This window comes from Haemaphysalis longicornis, unplaced genomic scaffold, assembly GCF_048455015.1.
Source record: "Haemaphysalis longicornis isolate Haplotype H1 unplaced genomic scaffold, Haemaphysalis longicornis Haplotype H1 scaffold_1, whole genome shotgun sequence".
NCBI classification, from domain to species: domain Eukaryota; kingdom Metazoa; phylum Arthropoda; class Arachnida; order Ixodida; family Ixodidae; genus Haemaphysalis; species Haemaphysalis longicornis.
The window spans coordinates 72,550,301-72,576,302 of record NW_027526203.1 but is presented as its reverse complement, the minus strand read 5'-3'; the positions used below and the strand labels follow the sequence as shown (position 1 = coordinate 72,576,302).

Genomic DNA, 26,002 nt, shown 5'->3' with positions numbered 1-26,002 from the left:
AAAAAACGACCTTACCTACTTAGTCAAGGCAAACAGCTTCCGTCGAACTGCTAAAGAAAAGGAGCTGGAGATAGCTTCTGTGGAAAATGAAATCCATGCGAAAACTGCGCTGCTTTCATAAGTCTTCTAAGCAAATAAAATTTTGCTAACACTCCTTGAATTTTGCCTATTTTCATCCTTGAAATCCTTGAAAAGTCCTTGAATTTTCTGTCAAATATTCTGTACGAACCCTGCGTTTTAAAAGGCGATGTCTACGAATGTGTGAAATCGTCTGGCTTTTCTAACATAGTTTGTCGTCGCTGCAGTAGTTTATAAGCATATTAAGTAAAAAAATCATGGAAACGGCTTGCGTCATGCTCAAAATATTCCCAGTAATGCGCTACTTGTGCCGCCCGGAGTAACATCCGGCTGTGGTGATGAGGCGTAGTGGCAACTTCCGTTGCTGTTCTTAAGTTGTACCCGGGCACAGCTAGAAGCACCACAACATTTAGCTGGAGTCCCATCTTTTCTAGGATGCAATGGCTATTGGCTTATCGCATCCATATGACCACATTACATTTGGTCAGCGAGTTTTCAAGGTGTCGTGGGCGCATTGTCATTTAAACACTGCAAAGGCGTGAATGGTCGTTCGGCTTGATTTAAGATTTCCAGCTTAACGGCGAAATTGAAATTCGGCCACTTCGCGCTAGCTAGAGCCACTACATAAACCTTTGGTTGGACACTGACGATAGCACTAGCCAGCACAGCTATACATCGGAAGAAAGCCCACAAAGCACGAACGATGAAAACACAGCCAAAGAAAAAGAAGTGTGGCAGGCGGGCCAGGATCGTATTTTTCATGGGAGGTGTCGATGGCTTGCTTTACACAGCGCGGTAGTGCAGTCATGGTAGGGAGAGCGAGGGCAAGGAGGGGAAAGAGTTGCCCACTGCCCATGAGCGGGCGGGCTAACCGACTTTTAGGGGCGTGATGCAAATTTTTCCTCTGCCCCGAGGGAAAGCCAACTTAGATGGGCACCTCAGCGGCACTCGGCGTTCCACGTAGGGGAATCTGATAATACTACCGTATTTATTCGATTACAAGGTGGTCCTGATTATAAGGAGAGGGTGCAGTTTGGAGAGTCAAGAAAATTACTATATATATATATATATATATATATATATATATATATATATATATATATATTTAGCAGTCAAACCTCGTTATAAACAAGTAGTGTCAGGACAGCAAATTAGTTTGTTATATCCGATATTCGTTGTAACAGTACAAGTAAAAATCAGCTCTAACAAATTGAAAATCTGGCTTGTGCAGAAATACTTGGTATAAAAATTCTTTTTTTAGGCTTCGAATCGACTACAAACAAGGTGACCCTTACCTTTCTCCTTGTTGCATTTCAACTTCAATGAACCGGAACATGCGTACGGGAAATTACAATACAACAAAGTTCACTTGACAAAACAGGCCTGCGTCCTTGTTTATTTGAAGAGGGATGTGATCTTTGTCCGGTGGCTCCTCACAGAACGGAGCAGGATGAAGTTTTCCGGAGTGTCCACAAACAGGAGGGCCTTTATACTTGTGCAGTAGCTTCTTATCCTCCTAGTCAAATATTTCTTCGTTATATCCGATATCGGGTACGGCACTCACGGTTTCAGTTTCGTTATAAAGGAATGACTGTCATTGAAATAAAACGTGACGTACCAAAGTTTGTATTTTCTTTGCTATATCCGATAATTAGTACTGTACTGAGCTTCGAATATGAGGTAGGGTATGACTTTGAGACTACGTATTTTAGAAAAATACCTCGCCTTATACTGGAATAAATATGGTATTTTCAAGGGACTGCGCAAAAGTGTCTTATGACCGGTTTTTTTTATCGGGGTACGAGTAAATGCCGGTTTAGTTAGATGGTCTCACGGACCACGGTGGCTAAGAGTTTAAGTAAGCTACTATATTGAGCACGTTCTCGTGTAATTTGCGAACTCCTAACTCAAAAGTTTCTAAAAATAAAACGCCTATTTTGTGCCCCCTCCTCTCCATGCCATGCACCGTGCACTACACAATCCTTGTGCCAACCGGCCGTATATATGGCCTGCCAGCTCTTCGTCTCGCGTGCGTGAGATAAGGCAGACGTGGTCGAGGGAGTTGAGAGGGGAACAGGTGAGAGTGCGAAACTGCCAAGGCAAAGCGAAATGAAGGATAGTACAAGGCGGCGATAGAAAAAAAGGCGGCAGAGAAGGGAGCGGAGTGACAGCGCAGCTTTGAAAAACACTGATAAGCAGAGAGCAGAGAGAGGGGGAGAGAGAGCTACGTGTAAGGGAGAAACTTGAATTGAGCGGTCGAAGAAAGCGGATCTTGGGTTACATCGTATGTGCTTTCACGTTAGTCGACTCGATGGCATTTCTGGCTGCTCCAGACCTGCTCCAAAAATGCCTTTCTGGCTTTTCCAAGACTGCTACAAAAGGCACTTTTGCCTGCTCCCAGGACTGCTCCCAAACCCATGGACCCTGTTCCACCCCTGTATATATTCTCATTGTAAATGCAGGGGTGAGACAGCTGCGCATATTGCGCAGTTTTGATACAAATTTGTTTTCCTGTGCCAGGCTGCTCCAAAAGCTTGAAAATTGCAAAAATTGCGCCAAACTGCTCCAAAACAGTCTGAGAGTCGAGGATTTTTGGCTCCCGTGGCAGTATTCAGTGGGAAAAAAGGCTTACTGACGGCATCATTTTCCTGCACCCTCAAAGGGATGCTGTTTGTAAAGGTTTAACTGATTGATCATTCAATACAAAGCCCGCATAAAATTGTCCCCAAAACAGCTTTTCCGAAAGTCACAATGTCGGGTTTCACGTGTTATATTCTGTGCGTTTTTAAAGTTTTACCATCGAAAATCAATGCAAAGTCCCGTAGAAAAAATACTAATGTTTACTGAGACGAAAGGACTTGTTCAAGGTGATGAAAAACGGCAATTTTCGGAGCGCTGTATCTCCGGAACGAAATTACTGGGCGCCGCCATCTTGGTGTGGTGAAGATTGGAAAACATGGCCGCCGAGCGAAGCACTTGCTTGTGGTTCAGACTAGTTCACTCTAGTTCAGGGAGAGCGCTCTTCGCAGATTTAGCGTGCTTTTTCGTTATGGGGGAGGCTAGGTTTGCATTTTTTCGTATGATCTGTTGGGGGAAGTTGTGCGACTCGAAAGACTGTGTTCGTCAAAAACAACGTGATGCCTGCGAATTTGCCGTTTTACGGCATTGAGTGTGAGGTGCGGTGCGTGCTTGAAGTGAAATTTAGGACTGATTGTGATGTTATAAAGCGCTGAGTTATTGCTTTCTTTAAAAGCGACCTTGCGAGCGGCGGGAATGGGACAGTCGACACTGTAGAAGGGGCGGCGCAGGCTACATTGCCGCAAAATGTTAAAGCAGTGTACGATAGCGCGACGGGCTACTACGATAGCGCGACGGGCTATCGGGAGCGCGGCGCGAACCCGACACCATTTTCCTCCTAATCCCTTCTACCTTCTGTTCAAATTTCTCTTGCTACACCGCTACCACACGAGACACATAAACAAACGAAACCGAAATTGAAAGAGAAGTTGCCAATGAACTCACCAGATGGCGATAGTTGTCTGTAGAGCGCGGGTTTTAGATTTTGCGGGAGATTTGAAATCATCGGAAGGCGGCTTCCGATTGCCTATGGCGCCGGAGTGAAAGAGTTGAGCGGACGCCAACTGTTTAGTTGAGTGTGTGACTCATGCTTAGGGGGGTATCGCTGAAGCGGTGGTGACGGCATTATTCAAGAAAGGCAGTACAGCCTACGCCAGTTACAACGGACCCTGAGAATCCGGAAAAAAACGTCCGCTGTAGCCGAAGTATGCAGTATCCGACGGGGGGGGGGGGGGGTGAGCCCTAAAGTGGGTACTTCGACCGATATTGCATATGCATAGTACATACACTTTGTTCTTTCTACACGTGTGCAGCACCTCTGCACAGTGTTTGCACGAGGGCAAAGAATCGCGTAAATACTGTTTCGAAAGCTTAGCACGGCGGCACTTGGAAAAGGCCTAGCGGATGCGGTCAAGCGTATAAAGACGCACGATAAGCTGAGCAAATAAAGCAAGAATATAACTAGGTGCAGTTACTAACCAACCATAAAACATCAGTCATGGTCATCAGAATTAGCTAGGCTCTTTTAAATCCCTTCACGACGAGGCAGGTTTTCCCGAAACCGTTCGTCGAACACATTGGATCGCTGCCTGACGTTCCCCCAAGGCAGCTTCCACATTTTTAACGATTTTAGTCTGGTCATTGAAACAGCTGTAATGAAATAATCTGATGACGGACAGCTGTGAAATCGAAAGTTAGACCAGGGGCGGTATTCTGGTAACTGTCCCTTTTGAAAACGTCCCTTTTGCGTCCCTTTCATCGTGACGTACTTCCGGTTAAGAAGTGGACGTTGGCAGCATAAAGCAAAGTTAGCAGTAGGTTTGCCACGCTTGCGTTACGTCACTTCCGGTTGTTGGCTTTTAGCCAATTAGAGCTCGCCAAAAGGGACACTTTTGAAAGGGACGCAAAAGGGACAAAACTCGAGAATACCGCCCCAGGTGGACTGCGCACGGTTACCGGCAGATTGCACACAGCGGATGGGAATGGATGAGAACTTGAGGCATTTCTTACCTTTTTCACCGAACGAAAGGGAACGATGCATGCGTGGGAGTAATAAAGACTGAACTTCACTGAACTTCACTGAAAAACTGACGAGGGCAGACTCGCCTCCGGGTGCACGACTTTAGAGATAGCCCTGTTTTTAATCTCACTGAAGTCGCGTTTATCAACAGCGGCTTTGTTTGTGACGGTAGAGCGGACCGTTTGCTTAGACAGGCCTGTACTTATGGCGATGTCGGCCTGTTTTTCCCTATGTTTGACAGCGTTAATTACGCGTAATTTATCCTACAGTGAAATCGTTACCCTGCCGCTCATGCCGCTGGTCGCACAAAAAAAAAGCCACTGGCACTGGCTTGGCTTGGCTTGGCTTGGTTGTGCCAGCGACTCGGCTGCCAGCAATATTGCCAGGCATAACAGTTTTCTTGCCAAAGTAAACAAAGAAAAAGATATCGGGTGCCGGCCCTGCGGAAGTCCGCTATAAACATTCAGTCGAAACAATTTTCGCCTAAAATTTAGTCTGTTGTAGCCGATAGTCTGCTCTAGCCGGGTCAGAGCAGAGTGAACTCCATTTAAAATGCATGGAGACCAGACAAACCAACAGAAATGGTCTGCTGTAACCGAAAGTTCGTTGTTGCCGGATCCACTGTAACGAGCGTAGACTGTATTCAATCTCTGAATGATTCAGCGAACTATAAAATAAAATTCTCGAGTAATATATATCTACCCTTTTCTGTTAGAATGCTTAGTTTTCCTTTTTTTTTCTGTTCATTGGGTCCACCAACTCCGCCCATGGCTTATAATCATGACTGCGTTATAATTGAATATGGCAATTTCATTGTTGTACATGTGTTCTTGTCCCGAGCTGGTTTCATTTGTTAAAACCGAAATCCTGTTCTTTTGACTTCCACTATTGAAAATGCAGCAAGACTGAGAAATTTGTGCACTGAAACCAGCGTTCTTTTTACCCATTCCTAAAAAGTGCTTATCCATTGGGAGCCAATTATTTACAGTAAGAGGTGACACTTATTACGAAAAGGGTTGGTAAGGTTCCAGTAATTCTAAGTTGCAGCCATTTAGGGAATCGGGGTAAAAAACTGTGGTTGATTCCTCTGTCATAGGAATCAGTAAAACACGAAAGTGAAATGTGCAGCAAAATCTGCAGCTTAACGTGATATTCGGGTCGGCGGCGCTGTCTCGTGGGTGTGCTTGGCGAGCGATGTCCTGCTGGCCGGTCGCTGCCGCAAAGGTGTACTGATGACATTTCCATCAGGGATATTACATCAGTGAAATCTTGGTGTATCTCGGCATAAACTCTCGTGTTAAAATATACAACCCGAAAACGAACAACCCCAAGTACAGTTAAACCTCGATATAACGAAGTCGTAAAAATCGGCACTATTCTTCGTTATAATGAAATTTCGTCGCATCGAAATTCGGTACCTACCAAAGCAATCACTCATTTATTTCGTCTGGAAGTAGTCCATGACCTTCTTTCACCCGCACCCGCTTGTCGCTGGCATCCATGTTGACGCACAGAAGAGCCGTGATACGCAGCTAACTCTGCTTACCGCCGTGGCACCGATCCCCTTTCAGTGCTAGCGTCCTATTTGGCAGCATCTGGTAAAAAAATCCTGTTTCGTCCGCATTGTAGACTTCCGATGGCTGGTATCGCGTCAATATTTTCGGCATTTCCTTCTCCAGCCAAGTAGCGGCTTCAGGTGCGCCGGCTGATGTTGACTGGCCACATTTCGCAGAGCTGAGAATCACGTCCTTAGCTTTTAAAATTGTTGACAGTGTACTTTGTGATATCGTGAATCGAGCTGCAACGTCTCTCTTCTTTTCCTCTTTCGAAACAGCCTCCAGGATCACCACTTTTTGCTCAAGCGAAATAGCTTTGCACTTACAGCCCCTCATGGCGGCGTCGCACGCGGGAAACAAAAGCGGCGAGCAGTATTGCCATCTTTTTTTGAAGCGTGCCGCTAAGTTAAGGCAAAGAAGTCGCTAAATAGTCGCTAAATTTTACAGAAAAGTCACCGAAATAATCGCTAAATTTCGAAACCATAACAAACCCATTTAAAGTAGGTTTTTTCCAGTTAAACTTAGCTGAAATTGTTCAAGAAGTTGAATGTACAGTGAAAGCAAATTTATTTGCTTCTTTGAGCTGCAAAGGTAAGAACAAAAAAAAAAAAAAACGGGTGCCTCTCGTACACTTTTACAATAAAAATAAATGACTGATTTGCCTGTAAGATTGAATCAGTGCACCAGAACACGCACACACACGCTGCACACGGATGTAGAGTCGAGTAGAAAAGATCTTCCTCGATGGTGGTAATGGCGGTCGAGTCCCAATCTGCTAACGTTGTCGGTTCGTTGGCAGCTCTGTAGGCATCGGCGGTGCCAATCAGACGCTACATGCTTCTCTGCTGAGGTATGGGGATGGGGGAAGAAAAGGCCCAAAAAAGATCTGGGCAGGAAAGTAGTAGTAGTATAAACGTTTATTTGCCATAAATGGTAAAGGAGCGGAGGATGATCTCCTGCGTTGGTCTTGAGGTGATCGCCCCCTTTGGTTGGCGTCCCTAGTCCGGGATGCCATGGCCTGCCGCAGCACGAAGAGCCCGGTTCACCAGACCACGCTGGTTCTCCAGGACCGCGCTGGTCAGCACGGCCTCCCACTGCTCCGGTGATGGCGCCAGGACCTCCGGTAGTTCCTTGACGCCCTTACACTCCCACACCATGTGGTATAGGGTGTTGGGCGTTCCGCTGCAGAACTGGCATTCGAAGCTGTATAATGTGGGGTACATCATATGCAATTGTGTGGCATGTGGGAAGGAATTTGTCTGGAGTTTTCGTAGTTGTGTTGATTCTTCTCTGGTGAGCTTTGGATGTGGAGGTGGGTATTTCCTTCTTGTAAGTCTGAGGTGTTCCAAGATGTCTTTGCTTCGTTTGGCAATGGGAACGCTCTGTGACATCCCGGGGAAGACGTATGTTCCCGACAAGGCAACTGCTCGGAGTGAGAGGTTTCGGGCTACGGCGTCAGCCCGAAGAAAAAAAAAAAAGAAACTGTCGTGGACTTGGCGTGATAACGGACTTTCACAAATTTTATTTTTGGTCTGAGCTTGGGCCACGTAATTTACAATTTTGAAATAAGGCCAATGTCATCCAAATAAGAGAACAGCCTCGTTAGAGCTCAACGCTGCTTCGAGGATTTGGCATCGCTCCAAGGCGAAATGGGTAACTATTTGTGTATGCACAGCTCAGCCGTAAACGATGATACAACGTTGCCAGATTAAATCGAGACTCATGACAGCTCGCCTTAGGTGACCCTGTGCTGCATGTATGTCCAATCTTAACAACCGTAAAGTCGCTGGCAAATCTTCGGAGATGTCTCTTACTAAGGGGGTGACCCAATGGTATCCTGGATAAACAAGAGTATGCTCACTTAAAATTAAAATGGAATTCATCACTTTGTTTCCCGCCAATGTGAAGTGGTCGTCCCAACCGTGAGGGCGTTACAAAAGTTTAAACCCGAGGTGTTTACGATAGCGCTAAAACTGCTCAAAATACTAAGATTACGGTTGAATACCGAAGTCGCTAAAATTTCACTGAACTCTTGGGCGATTCCGCTAAAAAAGTCTCTGTCCGCTAAATTTGAAAAATCTGTCGCTAAACAAATAAGTCGCTAAATTTAGCGACAAAATCGCTAATATGGCAACACTGACGGTGAGAGAACGCACCAGGCGATGCGAAGGCACGAGAAAGAGGGAGGCCACTTTGGGTCGCAGCAAAGGCACATGGGGGGAGGAGTTATGCAGCGTCACGGCGGCTCGGCCAAATCCTGCACCTGGTGAACGACCGACTCGCAGAGACGGTGTAGGCGTCGCTTCGCTACGATTCGTTGGATTTGAAACTTCAGCCATCGAGAGTCCTGATTGGAGCGATTCAAACTTCTCGGGGCTCAAACGAACTTCCGGGGGTATAGAAACCCACCCGGAGGTACTTATGACTTATCGTCGGCATTTATCGGCGGCACTTTTCGGAGGCACTGAGTGGAGTGGTGCTGTCGCCTTTGTGCGAGCCATATAACGTTTGCTTACCCTTGTACATACTGCATATAAATGTCGCTTCAACTTTTTGTCGACTCGAGAACTTCCTCGCTCTGCTCTACGCCGCGTCGATAGCGGACGGATCACGGCAACGTCGCTAACCGGTGGCTGTGCTCGGATGGCCAGTTGCAAGAGTGGTGGCTGCAGTGAGCGGGCCCAGTCCTAACAGCGGATACAGCATCAGGATGGCTGATAACCATAATCGGAGACAAGCTGGGATGCGAGTGACAACCTTGGTGGCTGCAGCGGGATGCCCATTCGCAACAGCGAGAGGATTTCGCTGCTTCTCTCTTGCTTGCCGCGCGCCCCGGGAGGCCCGGCCGTGTGCGTTACCCAAGTCGCTCGCGCTGCCAACGCTTTCCCCTCAGACGTCGTCACGGGGAAATTGTCCTTGTGGGTAAATTTTCAAGTTCAGAGACTTTGTTGTATTGAAATTACAGCAACATTTGCTTCATTATACCGAGATAAAATATACATGGTTTCCAATGAAAAGTAAGTTGTGTGTGCCTTGTAACTTCGTTATATCGACGTTATATCGAGAATTTTGTTATATTGAAGTTCGTTATATCGAGGTTTAACTGTATAACGTACTCTTTAGTAATAAAGATTGCTTCCCTGCAAGAAGACCTTGAGTGCAGGGGTGCATTGTTTACAGGCCGCTTCCTTTATCGTACTGGCGTCATTTCTGTGGTGGATATGACGTCATTGAAATCTTTGTGTATCCCGGAATAAAACACTTTTCGTGTTTAAAGAAATGAGGTTGCAGCTCATAGTTGCTCTTTGCCAAAGCTGTTGCAGGTGACGGCGACGATTCTGGATGGGAGACTACCAACAATGTTTCATTTTGTTCTTCTGTGTGGCACTTCGACTGAGACTTTGACTCTTCGGATGAAGACAGGCCAGGTAAGCTAGTGGTGATGCATTTAGGCGGTGGGGTAATTCGGTACGTGTACAAGACTGAGGTAGTTTCATTCAACCAGGGGCTTGCAAAAAAAAAAGGGAATGCTAATTTTTTTTATCTACAAATTAGAATGGTCACTTTAAAGCCACTTTAAATACTGCATAAAATACCGTTCTACTGACACTGAATTTTTTTTAAAATTAAAAAATTTTAGGCACTTCGTAAGCATTTGCAGGGTAATATTTTTTTAATTATTATTCTGGAGGCTGGAATTTTATTGATTTTTTTGGTGTGAGGCATTATGATGTTCTGTGTTTGTGTGAGCACTTTTTTATTCTAGTTTTGGGCTTTTCTTTGAGAGAAAGGTGCCTTGCGCATTGGACGTTAAAGGAGCCATGAAGAGAAAACACAAGTTTGGTTCATTCAAAAGATTGTCTCGTTAGAATCATACTGACACCACTTTTAACGTAAACTTCGCTCAAATAAGCTACATAATTAGGAAAAACGGGAATGGTCATGCGACCCACCAGCTCATTTCCCGCAACAGAACCTATGATGTCACATGAGCTAAGCTCTGCGATTGGCGGAGGCTGGCAGAAGCAGACGCAAATTAGGTAGAGCTTACAAACTAGACAAACGAGCGATTTGCGCTTAAATTTAGGGCACATTCTTTACAAAGCAATAAGAATGATGTGACAAACAGTGGAAGTTACGAAAGCACATGTAAACATAGAAGTACTGATGCGTTCTGCTGTTCGTACTGCGCACAGCATGCTCGGTTTAGCTGCACAGCACTACCGGGCTTGGGGTTGTCTCAGACGACACTGGCCGATTGACGCAAGCAACGGTGTCTTACGTGACCCCATTTGTCGAACGAGCACTGTTTCAGGGAATGAATATTTTCTCCCAGAACAAAAACAAGCCAGGTTTAAATGCGCGGGCAAAAACAAACCAAACGCTTGCCACGGTATGGTGGCGCCATCTAGGTTATGGAACGTAAAGAAACGCGGGAACAAACCAACACCGCTGTACAGGGTGGAGACAACCTTTGAACGGTCCCGTGCCGCCGCAATTGGGCCAACGGGCTCAACGCGTTATTTTCGTTTCCCACGAGACCTAGCAACGCGAAACAGACAATATGATTCAAACTTCTTCAGTAAACCACGTTGCGGCGATAATTTTAGCATGGTTTTGACACAATGACTTGCTTCGGCGGCGAGCGAGCAACTGAAAATGGCGGTGCCAGCGTATACGTGTCTCTACCCTGTACGGCGGATGCGTGAATGAAGGTACTCTAGGCTGCAGAGCGGTCGGTTCCTGTGATGTCATTTGGGACCATGAAAACGCACGATTAAGCGGGAAAATCATAATTTTAACCTAAATTGTTTAATTTCTCAGTGAATAAAGCACCGTTTGTATCCGGACAAGCGCTGGGGGCACTATAAAACACGAAATCTTTCGAATAAAACCAACTTGCATTTTCTCTTCATGGCTCCTTTAATACAGGGGTGAGACAGCTGCGCATATTGCGCCTTTTTTGATACAATTCCATTTTCCTGCGCCAAGCTGCTCCAAAAGCGTGAAAATTGCGAAAATTGCGCCAGACTGCTCCAGAAGAGCCTGAAAGGCACGGATTTTGATGCTCATGTCCGTTCCGGCGGGGACAAAAGCCTCCCGCATCCCGGTGACCGCTTTTATTGTCGGTCAACAGAAATGGCAAAAATAGAAAGACTGAAATGAAGCAAACGATAGCTTCTAAAACACGATTGGCTTTCTGTCCGGGTTCGCTGAAACGGCCTTCCCTATTCGGCATCGCTGTGGCTACAAACATGGCCACCGCCTGATCTGCCTGCTACTGCCTACTTCACGCGCTGGTTTATTTTACGCTATCAGCTGGGTTCCAGTCTATTCATTCTATCAATTGTGCCTTTGAACAGTGACGTTAACGCGGGGATGTGGTTTGAGATTGGTGCGAGATTACGAGAAGTTGCGCGGCTCGTAAAAAAGTTTTGAAATGTGGGGCCTACAACTTCGCCGTGGTTTGTCCTTGAGTGCGAAACGCGGTGCGTGCGTCTATAATCGGGTTCGTGAATTGAACTTTTTGGCTCGTTGTGGTGTTCTAAAATGCTGAGGTGTTGCTGTGCTTCGAAGGGCGATCGCGAGCCTCGGCCCGAGAGGGAACGGTCGGCACGAAAGTTGCGGGCTGCACTGCGGCGCCGCAACCTGTCCAGGCAGCGCCCAATAGCTGCAGGACTGCATGGTTGCCATAGCACGCGACTAATAACACTTGATGTATGCGAAGTGAAATTTAATGCCCAAATCTAGGTGGCTAAACAGTAACGCTACTCAAATGATCACCGGGTGGACGAGCGCCCCACGGACTGCAACGGGTAGGCTGGTTGGGCTATGCGACCGTTATCTCGAAGTTGCTCAACTGTTGCCGTGATTACACTCGTTCATACAACGCAGCCTGGGATTACAAAAATAATAATTTTAGCATTAAAACGGCAAGAAAACACGCCACAATTGCAGAGCCCTTAAATTTGATAATGTTAATGGCAGTTTTGTTGTCAGTGTTGTGTATATCCGCAACACAATATCACTAGTTAGGAAAAAGGTAGTGCAGTTAGAACTTTGTGATACTCATAAAAAATTATTTCGCGTCAGGCTGTTCCAGTGTTCTGCGTATTCAAAACTGATTGGAATGTGTACTTGACCCTTAAATTGTTGAAATTATGATTTTTTAAGCTCACAAGACGGTGTATTAAATGTCCCTACCTGCTCCAAATCAAGATTCTTCTGCTCCAAAATCGAAATTTTGTTGCTCCGAAAACTTCTCCCAAATCTCTTTGGGCTGTCTCAGCCCTGTAAATGTATGGTGGTCAGAAATACTTCAATGTACAGGATAATTTTATGGAAACGGGTTTGCTATAGTCCGGCTCGATAGTAATGCTATTCCCTGTGCCTTCCACCTTTTACACAATTTAGTCCTACATTTATTCACCGTACACAACTTCCCAAATAATGTTATGTTACTGTTCACTATTTCTTTCCTGTTTGGAAACCCCTCCCCCCCTCCGACTTGCAACCTGCAATACCACACATGTAAAGTGATTGTCGTACATTCACAGTAATAGATGGGTGTTAGGATGGCTCTAAAGCTAGGCACGTGAGCATGTGACCAAGTTTTTTTTTACGTTTTACTACAAAGCCACGTGATAAAAATATCAAAATAATATCAAAACATCTCGGAATTTTCTGTAGGGAGGTGTTTTGGTATGCATTTCTTGTGGTGCTTTAGCAGCCTCAGAAACTTATATTAGCTGCTCCAAACTTGGCTTTTCGGTGCTCCAAACTTATCCAAAATAACTTTTTTGTGCTCCGAAAATTGCTCAAAATTGTTGTTTATGAGTAGCATCACTGTGTCATGCATGTCTACATGTGTAAGAGGGATGGCATGTGTCGATGCTGCTTTTGCGAAGATGCTGCTTTTGCGACTGCTTTTGGTTGTGGGTTGAAATAATTGCAGTCAAAATGTGCGCCTATGCGGGCCACATTGGAGGGTGTGATGTGGTAGGGTGTAAAAATCAAAAGACCATGGACAATCCACTAGAGGTGTGCGGCGCAACAAAGACAATGATGGTTGAATGGTATCGAGATTACGAAGAGGAAGGCAGAGGAGGAGAAAGAAGACGTTGAGAATCGGAGGGCAACGCAGCGCACTCGCTGTTAGTGATCAAGTCGTAAGGTTCTGCGGCCTGTCGACCGGACGGCCAGAACCACGGTGTCCTGCGTCTGTCGACCAGACAGTCAGGCACCACGTCCGCACCCTCCACAAGAGGCCAAGGAAGCATCGTGCCGCAGCTCTCTGCATCCGCTGCTTCACCTGACAACACAGATGTCTCCACTTCGCCTCTGCAACCACAGCGAGACTTGTTGAATCGTAAGACTGCACCCATTCCACTTTGTTTGCCGGTTACGAATTGGACTGTTCTGTTGTCCGCATCATTTCCGCCACCTGAAGATTTCAACTGTACTCTGTTTCCGTTTGTGTTGCGCCTCCCGGCATCTTAATTATCAGTCCTAAATGTTCTTCCTCGCATAGTTACTAAACCCCGTGCTGCAGTCTCTGATCTGTACCTCCGAATACCTCGTCTCAAGTCTCCGAAACCTCATAACATCACAGAGGGCACCTGTGGTGTCGAATGTGGTTTATGGCTCCGGAGGCCAGGGGTGCAGTGGTCCACTGTTTTCAGGGATACCTGTAACCAGGTTGGGCACATCCTGTACCAGTGACAGTGCGGACCGCTGCTTAGCTGCGGACATTTTCAGTTTTTACCGAAGCGTTGTCTGTTGTAGAGGATGACACGCACAAAGGGGTCGTGATGGAAAAAAATCATTTGGCTGGCCTGGATTAAGAGATGCTAACAAAAGGCTTTTTCTTCTGATTTCTGAAACTTCTGTCTGTTCCTCCCCTAGAGGCTGCCAACAGTAAGGCCCCATGGGAAGACTCGCAGAGCCTGAAGTGGTGCAAGATTCTTATTATGCTGTTGCGTGTGAGCGCACAGGAGAGCAGTGAGGCAGTTCATTTGGCTAGGCATCATGAGGTTTCCACCATAGAAACAGAGTAAAAAATTCGGGGTGCTATTATCTGTGCCATCGGTAGTAGGTGAGCACGAGAAATGGGCACATTCTTTGCCGATAAGTTAGCCTTTTTGTGGGAAAATGGAAAAGATTTCCCAAAACGTTTACACATCTTGGGCCGAGCGCACGGCAATGCACATCGGTTGGGTGCCTTGTTCTTGCTGCAGCCTGCATGATACAGGATAATTCATTTTGGCAGTTGTTAAAGCCACAGTGGCTAGGGCACTTTAAGGTTGTGTGTGAGATTGCAGCTTTGTTTGGGACAGATGGGTGAAATGCATCTGTGCATATGTACAAAGCAAGAACGACTTGAGTTGTGTGTAACAAGGGAAAAAAATACATGTGGTGTGTATTGGGCCTTTCTTTTTATTTTGAGAGCTAACTACTATTCCTTGTTTAGTGGCCTGTTATTTTAGACATGGGTAATGAAATGCTGGCATTGCTGAAGGCTCCACCTGATGCGAAAGAAGGGGCTTTCCTCATTACTTAGCAATGCGTCGTCACACAACAAGGGCTGCGCATGTCTAATTTCTAGCCAAGTAGTGGATGCTTCTTAGCCTCCGGGACAATCAGCTGGGTCCTGCTACGAGGGCACTGACCAACATTGTGAGTGCTTATGAGAGTCACAGAAAAACTAGAATCTGTTTTTAATAATAGGTAAAAAGCCAGGATTTGAAGCAGACCTGCCAACATTTGTATAGAATTTGGGGCTTGACCTTTCAGTTACCTGCCGTCCTTGAAAAGTTGAGCTTCGAGAATAACTCTTGTTTCCTTCCTTCCTCCTCCTAGGACTGGCCCTGGAAGGAGGTGAAAACCTCCTGACACTGTTTCTAGGGCTGAGTCCACCGACCCTACCGCACAACTCAAAGTGCCGCTTCATGAATGTCCACGGTGACGACTTCTTCTAGGACCTGGGTAAAGGTCCAACCACATGCAGCGTACTTTTGGCGTTTTCACGCGCTGACGTCGTCCTGCGTCGCCAAAAATGCATGGCAACACGAGCTGATGCCTGAGCGACGCCGATGTCTACGCTCGCCAGATGTCGGCGTCTACACAGCGCGAGAGAGCATTGGAAAGCGGGCGGCAGTGTCCGGGTTTCCTGTCCTTCTCGTGGTTCGGGGTCATCCTTTCAGCAGAAAACAATCAATTTCTTTTTACTTGCGGTAATCGGTTGCCTTGAGACGAATTGCAAGCTATTTCTGTTCGCAAGCGCTCATCCATTTGTGGCTTGTTCGGCTTTCATCGGGGAGATCAGGGATCTGCAATAGCTTTGTGTGAGTTAAATAAGGGAGCTCTGGCTACATCGCTTCCAGTATTAGCATAATCAAGGGTGAGACAGCTGTGCACATTGCGCAGATTTGATACAAATTTGTTTTCCTACGCCAGACCGCTCCAAAAACTTCAAAATTGCAAATATTGCGCCAAACTGCTCGAAAACAGTCCGAGAGTCATGGACTTTAACGCTCCCGTCAGTTTCGGTGGGGAAAAATTCTTACTGACGGCATAATTTCCAGCACCGCGAAAGTGATGCTGTTTGTAAAGGCTTAATTTATTGATCAGTCAATAAAAAACCTGCATAAAATTGTCCCCAAGATAGTTTTTTCGAAAGTCACCATGTCGGGTTGCACATGTTATATTCTACGCGTTTTCAGTTTTTCCATCAAAAGCCATTGCAATGTCCTGTAGAAAAAATAGCTATGTGTACTGAGGCGTCCAACTACTTGTACAGTTGATGAAAAAACGGCAATTTTTGGAGCGCAGTATCTCCGGAACGACATTTAGTGGGTGCCGCCATCTTGGTGTGGTGAAGATGTGAAAAGTGGCCGCCGGGCGAAACAGGTGCTTGTGGTTCAGGCAGAGTGCGCACTCTTCGCCGATTTCTGCGTTGGTTTTAGTGATGGGGGTGGCTGGGTTTACATTTAGTCGTGTGATCTGTTGCGGGAAGTTGCGAGCCTCGAAAGACAGGAGTTCATCAAAAACAACTTGGTGCTCGCAAATTCACCGTGTTTCGGCCTTGAGTGTGAGGCCGGTGCGTGCTTGAAGTGAAATTTCGGACTCGTTGCAGTGTCATAAAATGCTGAGTTATTGCTGCCTGTCACACCAAGCTGGCGAGTGGTGGGAATGGGATGATTGACGCTACTGGCTACATTGCCGTAAAATGTTCAAGCAGTGTCACAATAGCGGGATGGGCTAGTATTTCACACTAGTCATAATGGTTCATTTATCTGAAGTAAAATTTAATGCGAAGAGGGAGGCCGCTAAAGATACCAACATTACGCAAATTACGATCGCAGTGAACGTGCACCTTGGGAATTGAATAGGAGGCCTGGTGGGGTGCGACGACTGTCACCTCACTTTGCACAACTTTTGCCGGGGTTCTACCCTTGGGCGTAAAGCCGAGTCTGGGACTACAAAAATAACAATTTCGGCATTCACATAATGAAAATGCCTTAAGATTGCTTAGTTTTTCAATTCGATATTTTCAGTGGCACTCCACGCTATCTATGCATAGAGACTAAGAATTTAAAAATGGTTTGTAAGAAGGTAGTGCAGTTCGCACCTGGTGATACTCTGGTCGAAAAAACTTTATTGAAAGGTTGTTTCAGTGCTATGTACGCTCAAAACCGATTAAAAAGTGCACTTTTTTCCCGTGAGTTGCCAAAAATTTGATTTTTAGGCTCCTAAGGTGACATAATAAATGTTGTTCTTCTCCTCCAAATCAAGGTTCTTCGGCTCCAAAATCGAGATTTTGCTGCTTCAAAAACTGCTCCTGAATCTGATTCAGCTGTCTCACCGCTGCATAATGCTACAAGATCGGTGCGTGAGGAGCAAGCATTATCAACGCCAGAACTCTAGCGGCGCATTCCATTCCATTCGTAGCTACCGTGGCTTGCGCAGGGGAGGTCGGGGATGTGCGATAGCTTTTCTTGAGTCAAATAGGGAAGCTGTGGTTACATAGCTTGCGGCAGTAGCATTATTGCCCTTGGCTCCAAGATCGGTGCGCAATAAACAAGCGTTACCACTGCTCAAATCTCTCAAATACAACCAAAACAAAGCACACCTGAGACTATTCGTGGGCAGCCTCGGTTAGTTTACCAAATTCTTCGAGGCCGCCTCGTCTCCTGGCGTGGTCAAGCGATTGAGTGCCGGTCTTCTGTTTTGAAAGTCCGTGGTTCGAATCCTCACAAAGCCACAATTTTTTTTTGCGGTGAAGGTTTGATTTGTTTTTTTTTACGGGGTACAGACAGGGTGCCAGAGTACCGTGCGTTTTAACCTACAAATGACATTCGACGGTAACCTCAGCATCAAGCAGCGCTGAAATTTCTTTTGCTTTCACTTTAAATTTATGAAAGTGCAGTCGGTATATAACATGAAGGTTAAATCAAGTAGCAAGTAAAGCAGTTGGGCGAAGTGCGTCTTCGCTTATCATCCTATCTTATTTTGTTCAGATTTGACCGTTCTGACTCGATATACATTTCGCAGCATTTCAATATTTGCCCGCCAACATACTTAGCAATGAATAAAGATGCCAAGTGATTTTCTTTTTTTTTGGCTAAAGCTAGGGTCTTGATAATTGCAGTTCAAGAATCGACAGTACCTGCTCATAAACGGCTTCAACAGGATGGCATACGTGTCCAGCAACGCCGACGCAGCAACTGGCGCGCGACTTCGCCGGTCTCATGTGGTTACTCGCCCCCTCCTGTGGGTCCGCGCGTTGCCGCCAAACGATGCCGACGCTCGCGCGACGCGTGATTTCGCGTCCATGTGGTTACGGCTTAAGTCTGAAACCCCTTGGCACTGCGAACGCTGGACCACAGAGCACGTCTGATTCAGCAAAATGGTTCACAGCACTCTTCTATGGTGGTGCTTATTTTTTGTTATTGCTAAGAGGTATTTGCGTGACATGTTCTTCTTGAGTGCACTTTCTTGAGCCACTACATAAAAGCTCACTGATAGCTTTAATGCGGTACGGTCTGCTTATTATGAACCTGGTAATAATGGAACATATGGATATGAAAGGTGGGAGCTGTGGGCTGAGGGCTTGGGGAGCATGCTTCATGGTAGCCAACTTTGCTAGCATGAAAGCGTGCTTATGCGAGCTTGTCTGCTCTATGCACAAGCTGCTTTTCTATGAGGCATAAATGTTTTATCTCTAGCACATGTTGTGTGCCTGGCGGCTCTGAGCAAAGGCTCGTCTTCACATCTATACATCTTGAACTGTTTCGTTTGTCTCTCGAAATTGTTGCCAGGATAGAGGGTTCTGATGATTGTGATGCATCATGGTACTTGCCTATTTACATTATTGTCGATAGTTTTCCTTTTATTTATTTTTTATTTATTTAGAAATACTGCAGGCAGCATCGCTGCCCAAGCAGGAGAGGGTTACAAAATGTGAACATACAATGCATGTTCAAATGCACCAACACTTGTACATTCCATAATCGATAGGGGCAAACAGTTACATTGGTCTATGGTGTTAGGAAAAAAATACTTTTGAAATATTTTAGTGCGGGCGAAGTACGGTCGTATGGGCTTGCTGTGATTGATCCTCGATGACCTTTGTGGTGCGGGAAGCAGCTAATCTTCGCGTAACGGGCCGGTTTTGTTGTCGTACAGTAGATGCAAAAATTTGAGGCGGGCGGCGGCAAGACGAGTTTCCTTATCATATTGGTTACTGATGACCATGTCCAGTAGTCTGACAAAATGAACCGTGCAGCAGGATGCTGGATACGTTCAATCTGGCTAATATTCTTGGAATGAAACGGTTCCTAAACTATTGATGAGTACTCGAGGACTGGGGGAACCAAGGTGCGATAAGCTTCTAATTTAATATTAGAGGGACATCCTTTCAGTTTTCTTCTCAAAAAGCATAGCTTCTGAAAGGCTTTATTGCAAATATTATCAATATGCGCATTTCATTTCAGATTATTAGTAATTGTTAAGCCCAAGTATTTCACAGACGTTACAACTTCGAGATCACGGTTTTTAATAAGATAAGTGAATAAACGGATTCTTTTTTGTTGTGAACACCATCGAAACTGATTTTGAAAGGTTAATTTCCATTCCCCTCTTATCGCACCAGTCCACGAGCTGACATTTTCATTCAGTACAGCCTGACAAGAACCACTCTTGATAACAGAGTAAACAACGCAATCATCTGCAAACAATTTCACCTTTATACCGTCACCAATATCTGCTGCAATATCATTAATGTACGTACACTAAGAAGTAACGATAGTTAGTGAGGTATGAGTATTATGAGGGTAACAATAGTTCGTGATAAAAAACTCATTGTTACAACCAAAGGGGAACACAAAACTGATGCGAGTTTTTTAGCATGTGCATTCATTATCTCTGTAGTGCTTTCTCGGCGCCAACAAAGTGGCACGTGCTAAATGATCAGTTTTTTTTGTCTCTCTCTCTCTCTCTCTCTCTATATATATATATATATATATATATATATATATATATATATATATATATATATATATATATATATTTATTATTAAATAAAGAAAGCTTACTCTTAACAAAAGTGTGGCTAACACATTCGATAAGGTGACAGCTAACAAATTATTCAGGGTGGCCAAATAATCTAATTCAGTGGTAGTATTTATGTGCCTGTTGTAGGATTTTTTTTTGTTACAAATATAAAAAATGTGCGCCATTGGTATTAAGTGCTTGTATTTGAACGCGCCAGTACGCAGGTCTAAATTTAAAGCTTTAAGGTTAGCGTGATGGGCGATTCCATAGCGATGATTGCGATTTCAACAAAAAAGGAAAGGGCAGAAAATATATACCGCCGTCATATTTCTTGGCGGTGGCTTTATGGATAGTCGCTAGGACAACATAAAATCTGGGCGAGAAAGTACGTGGTAAATGCATCCACTGTCGCCTTTTTAAGAACAGTAATAGTCTTCCTTATTATTAATTCCTCGGGAACAAACCAGGTATAAAGATTTTGTTATGGATATTACCCAGATTAGGCAATACTTCCTTGGCCCTCAGCTTCCTTTTGGGCACTTGCATGCAGCAAATACCGGCTCCACTGGCTTTAATAAGAACCATCATTACCAGGCACACCTTATCTGATAATGAAGGACGCAGATAGAAGTGGTGAGCACAGAGCGACAAACGCGAGAATGAAAGGCTCGTACGTAAATTCTCGGTGGCGGTAAAATGTTTCCAATGAGCATGGATGATGTCATAACAGGCAGTGAATTCTTGGCATTTTTAGTCGCTTGTATTACCTATGTGGATACGCCTCTCGCCTCCCCCTCTCGCCTCCGGAAGATGGCGGACCTCCGTAACTCCCAAAACTTGAACTTTCGGCAGTGTTGCAGTTTAGAATAGGAGGTCTTGAACAGAGGGGATGGCGTTCCTTGTATTTGTGCTTGGTTCAGACTGCATGCAAGCATGGTGTTTAGTACTTCGGGACCACCGGAACAGGGGGAGTCAGTTGATGTTTGGTGGATTAATGATCAATAACCTGGGGACAGCACAGTGGTTTGAGATAGGTGGTGAGGCCGTGGAAGTGGTAAGCGAATATATCTTCGTAGGCCAAGTTGTGACCCCGTATCCCAACCATGAGGCAGATATAATGAGAAGGATAAGAACGGGGTAGAGTGCATTCGGCAGACATTCTCAGATAATGAATGGCAGCCTACCATTGTTGCTGAAGAAGAAAGTGTATGACAGCTGCATCTTAGCGGTACTCACCTACGGGGCAGAAACTTGGAGGCTCACTAATACCCTAGTTACAGGGCGGAAGCAACCGCAGTTAAGTTTAACCATATGGTTACTAAACTTTAATCGCGGTTATCACAAACTGCGGTTTTGGCTGTTACACGCGAAATTCCAAGTGTGGTGACCGTGGTCACTTGGTTGTGAGGGTAACAAAAATAAATTACCCCACTTTTAACTTCGCGATAAAAAAACAAAAGAGAAGCAGTGTAGGCAAAAGGAGATATGGTTAAAGCAGTCGCTTCAGACCCAAACGCAACGCACTTGTGCGCGGCGAGGAGAGGGGCTTCTCCAACAGCTCGCAACCGGCTTGGTTTGCGCAGGTCTGCTCGCTGTTGGGAACTTAAGGCATAGCATCGCGGTGGACATTTGACCACCGCTATCTCTGACCACCGCTGCCAGCACCGCACCAGGGGCTGGTGCTACTCATGCCTCTGCGGCGCCACCTGCAAGTCCGGTGCCACCTGCAAGGCTGACGGACTGTGCGAGAGTGGCACAAGCAGCACCCTATGCTGCCACATCGACATCGACACCTGTGCTCAGGCGGAGTGAGAGACAGCGGAGACCGCTGAACCGTTACTCGCCGGGGTGACAGGTGTTTTGTGGATGTGTTGTACAAACAAACTTGGGGGTGAGGGGTGTGACAAGTGTGTGGCGCCCCCCAACCCTGATATTCGTTGGCCGCTAGGTTCAGTGGCCCCACCAGGCTCGGTGGGCAACACTGTGGGTGGCCGGGGAATAAACACCGCCGAGCACGGCTGCTCGCGGTCAGTCACCGTCACCACCAGCACGCTGCATGTCGTCTCTCGGCTGGAGGGTACCCCTACCCTCCCAGGTTCAAGAACGCGGGGCTAAATCGTGACAGCTGCGAATTACAATCCAAAGCACAATTTTTCACCGCAATAACATCCACTTTCTCGTATGTGGAAGTTCTTTTCCGCGATAAGATTGATTTCGAAGAGCGGCCATAAGCTGTTGCTGCCGTGGTCTGGGCCGGTTCGAGCCGCTTGCAGTGCCGTGCGGGCAGGCGCACCGGCGTGTTGGCAGACACGGCCGACGTGCACGCCGATCGTTTCCGAGTGCTGAAAACGCTTCATGCTTGCCTGCTTTAGCCATTTGTTTGGCGGACGATGCGCGGAATTTACAAATTTAGCACGGCTTTTGTCGTAGTTAATAGGGTGGATCGGGAAACGAGCCGCTGCTGACGGGTAGTCGCGCTGATTGCGAGAGCAATGCAAAAAAACGCAAGCGCCTCTTGGGGGCAGCTTCGGGGCGCCCGCTGTTTGAAAACCTTCGTCTTCTCCGAACGCCAGGTGATTTTTTTTTCGCCTCCGCTGATGCGCTGTCACTTGCGTCCGAACTGACTTGTGCAATTTTGAGCACTGCGGCTGCGGGAACTGCGGTTAGCACTACCGAACTGAGGTGGCCAAGCTCAGTTTGCATTAACCATGGTTAGCGGGGTAACCGTAGTTTCGTCTGCCGTGTAACGCAGCAAATTGCGGTTTTGTCTAACCGCGGTTCGCTTAACCGTGGTTAACTGTGCCCGGGTAACCAGGGTATAAGAGGGTTCAACTTAAATTGAGGACGACTCAGCGGGCAATGAAGCGGAAGATGATGGGTATGACATTAAGGGACCAGAAGAGAGCGGAGTGGTTCAGGGAACAAACGCGTGTTAGGGACATACTAGCAGAAATTCATGTAATGCGAAGGTAAGATAATTGTTGGTCATTAAGGGTAACAGAGTGGATCCCTACAGAAGGCAAGCGTGGCCGGGGGCGGCAAAAATTAAGTTATATGGGCAGATAAGATCAAGGAGTTTGCAGGGATAAATTGGTCGCAGTTAGTGCAAAACCGGGGTAATTGGAGATCAGTGGGAGAGGCCTTTGCCCTGCAGTGGGCGTAGATAGGCTGGTGATAATGATGATGATGGATTAACATCTACTGGTGCGAGGTTGCCCCTTAAGTGTTACTCATGCAGTGTAACCATTGCATCGGTTTGACCTTCCAACTGAGGAGGGTTCGGGGGAGTCTTGTCTACACTTCCCAGCCTCTTGCTGACACACGCGCCCAGGCTCTGCTGGTCGTTTCATGGTTGACCCTGTGGCTCCGAGTTTCACGGCTTTGTTAGCCTCGGGGAGAGTCCGTGGGCAAGTGTGTGCGCTTGTGCTGCATGAGCGATGAACTCTCAACATAGGGGAGACCAGTGTTGATGGAGGTCTGGCCTGTGACAGGTTGGGCGTGACAGCCTGCAGCAGTGAATGGGGCCTTCTGTAATGGCCTTCTGGGGTCGAATGGGGCCTTCTGTCCTGAATGGGATTCGGAAATAGCAGTGCGGCCTGTGTTTTACACTTGTGCGTGTAGTTTGGGTCTTAATACGTTGTTTCCGAACCGTAGGAAAGTGTGCCCGGAGGGGGAGATCTCACCACTACGAGCGCCGAGGGGAACGTGTCAGCCCCCTCCTGGGGCCAGTGCGACTGTCCTGCCCAGCCCTGCTGCAAGCGCGGATTCCAAGCCCGACTCGCTGCCCCCCGCCGCACCGACCATACTGCAGGTGCAGGTGTCCCAAGTGACGGCCGTCCCCGGTGCGGCCCTGTCATCCGGTGGCACTGCGCACCTGCCGGTCATCTCAGCCACGCCATCGGCCGAGAAGGCGGGGGGTGTGAAGAGCTACAACTGCACGTACGCGGCCGAGGGCCACCCGTACGAAGAGATCCCGGAAGTGGAGGCGCCGTCCATCGGGTCCCCGATCCGGGAGGTGGCGGGCCCCCGGTACCCAACCTTGAGTTCGACCCGCTTGCATCGCGCGACGACAAGCAGGGGGGAGGAGAGGCCCCTCCGACCGTGAACGAGGTGAGCCGGCCGCTGTGGAGGAGCAGGAGGAAGGGGCGGGAGGGTGACGCTGCCCCACCGTGCAGTACTACTACGCCCTGTACCCGTTCTCGGCCACGGGTCCCCACCAGCTGAGCGTGGCCCAGAGCCAGGTGCTGCTCGTGGTCCACCAGTGCGACCTGCACGCCAACCCGGAGTGGTGGTTCGTCCAGGACCGCCACGGCAACGGGGGCTACGTCCCTGGCAACTGCCTCAGCCGCTACCGGCTGTGACCGCCTGCGTGCGCGTGCACCGGCGCCTTTGCCGCTGCGAGCTGCTGCAGCCCGTGCCCTATGGTGGCCCGCCTGAAGGGAAATAGGCAGCTTCTCCCACCCGTCCAAGGGGCATTTCCCACACCATATTGTGGCAGCTTGTTTTTTTTTTTTTTTTCGGTTGGGTGTGTCACGCGTGCCAATGAGCAGCGTGTGCAGTGCGAGGCAGGTTTCTGTGGGGATCCTTTCGTGAACCTGTCATCTTGTTCCAGGCAGCTTGCGTCTAGTTTCAGCAGCTGATCTCGCTTCTTTTTGTGTTGTGAAAGAAAGGTGCAGCTTGTTAACATCACACAGGTGCAGCAGTTGTGTATGTGCACACGTTTTTGTTTATCTTTGAGCTCAGGTCAGCCTGACACGTGGCAAGTAGTATTTTGCATAGACATGTGCTTCTAAATTACAGGCCTGATAAGAATGGTCCACTACTTCGAGCCCTCATACTTGGAGAGGTGTGTGCCCAGAAGGGCTGAGATCCATCAATGGTACTGTGCGTTAATGACAAACCTTCGGCACGTGGAACTTTTGAGGTACAGCGCCAGAAGTTTGAAACAACCATTAACACAGTCCCTAATTATGGTTGCGGAGAAAGTGCTGGAACCTATGCAGCGTATTTTCTTTCTTTTTCCCCCAGAAAACTGGCCCTGCAAGGAAAAAATGTTTTGGCGCTTCAGATTGAATGTAACTTAAGGAAATTGGTTTTGTGCTTGAGGTCAGCTTGGTGGTGCAGGTTTCCTTGGCAGCAGAGGTTCCCTGCAATGATGGAAGTGCAGAGGTTGGTTATGCTCACCCGACACTTGACGGGTCCTTCAATGTCTCCTTTGGGGGCTTGACTGCACTTGAAAAGATGCTGCTGCTGCTGCTGCTGCTGCTGCTGCTGCTGCTGCTGCTGGAACATCAGTACGAAAAGTGTCCTAAGTGAATCGTGGCTGAGAAGGCTGCCTTAAAGGGACAAACCAGGCGCACTTGTCCACTACCGTTTTCTACGTTCCTGAAAATTCTCGTGGCAGTCCTGTGTGTGGCAAGACGGAAGCCGACTGCTCCCATGGCGGCATTTGTGGAGGGAACTGGGGGCGAGGGTTGGTACTCAGATAGCAGCTAGACGGGCTCGGTGCAGCAGCGAGCCCTGGGGCAGGGATTGGTCTAGTGTGCGGCGGGTGTAATCTGCCCCGGCCCGACTGGCAGCTCAAACGCGGGGTCGTAGCGTTGCGGGCACAGCACTTCACGCTCCCTTACCGGTGCGCCGCCCAGAAGAGGTGGGGCTTCGCACTCGCATGGCTGCCGTTTGGGCATTGCTGGCTGCGCCATTGTTACAAGTGCAGGCACCACACGCCAGCCACTGAGTGATGTACTTACTGTTTAGCCTACTCCCAAATTGGTGCCTGGCGGTGACAGATTTGCACATTAAAGCGGAAATCAGTGTTTCGCTGAATCTCTTCTGCTCACCCTTGTGTTCCCCGTTGAATGAGGGCGTTGTTTCGCTTTTCCTGTTGGAGAGTCGAGAAATAAAACTGTTGGTTGTGCAGTCTTGAGGAGCACTGTCTTTATTGAGAAGGGGACGCGCCAGCCCGTCCAGGGCCCAGTGAGAGAGAGGCCGTGCTTGGGGATAGGTTTGGCGATGTCCCTGGAATGCTGAGCACCCGTGTGTCATCAGACCCTCTGCTGCTGCTCCAGCGCTTTTTGTAGGCATCGTTCAAGGCAGCAGATAGGTGGGTGTACAAAGGAAGGAAGTGCGGTCTCGCTTCTTCACCTTCACCCATGTCCAATTGGACCGGGCCTGACTGGTAACCTTGGGTGATCCTCTGTGAATTTCCGTCTCACTG

The 26,002-nt window shown here is 47.4% G+C and overlaps 1 protein-coding gene across 1 annotated transcript in view; it reads left to right on the top strand.

The window, feature by feature from the left end:
• LOC144177454 (dynamin-binding protein-like) overlaps positions 1-25,755 on the top strand; it is a 32,249-nt gene extending 6,494 nt beyond the window's left edge. The window contains exons 2-4 of the mRNA XM_077705264.1: positions 9,555-9,659; positions 23,440-23,895; positions 23,961-25,755. Of these exons, the coding sequence (XP_077561390.1) occupies positions 9,591-9,659; positions 23,440-23,895; positions 23,961-24,146 (711 nt within the window). The 5' untranslated portion in view covers positions 9,555-9,590 and the 3' untranslated portion in view covers positions 24,147-25,755. The remainder of the gene's footprint in view (positions 1-9,554; positions 9,660-23,439; positions 23,896-23,960) is intronic.
• The last annotated feature ends 247 nt before the right edge of the window (positions 25,756-26,002 follow it).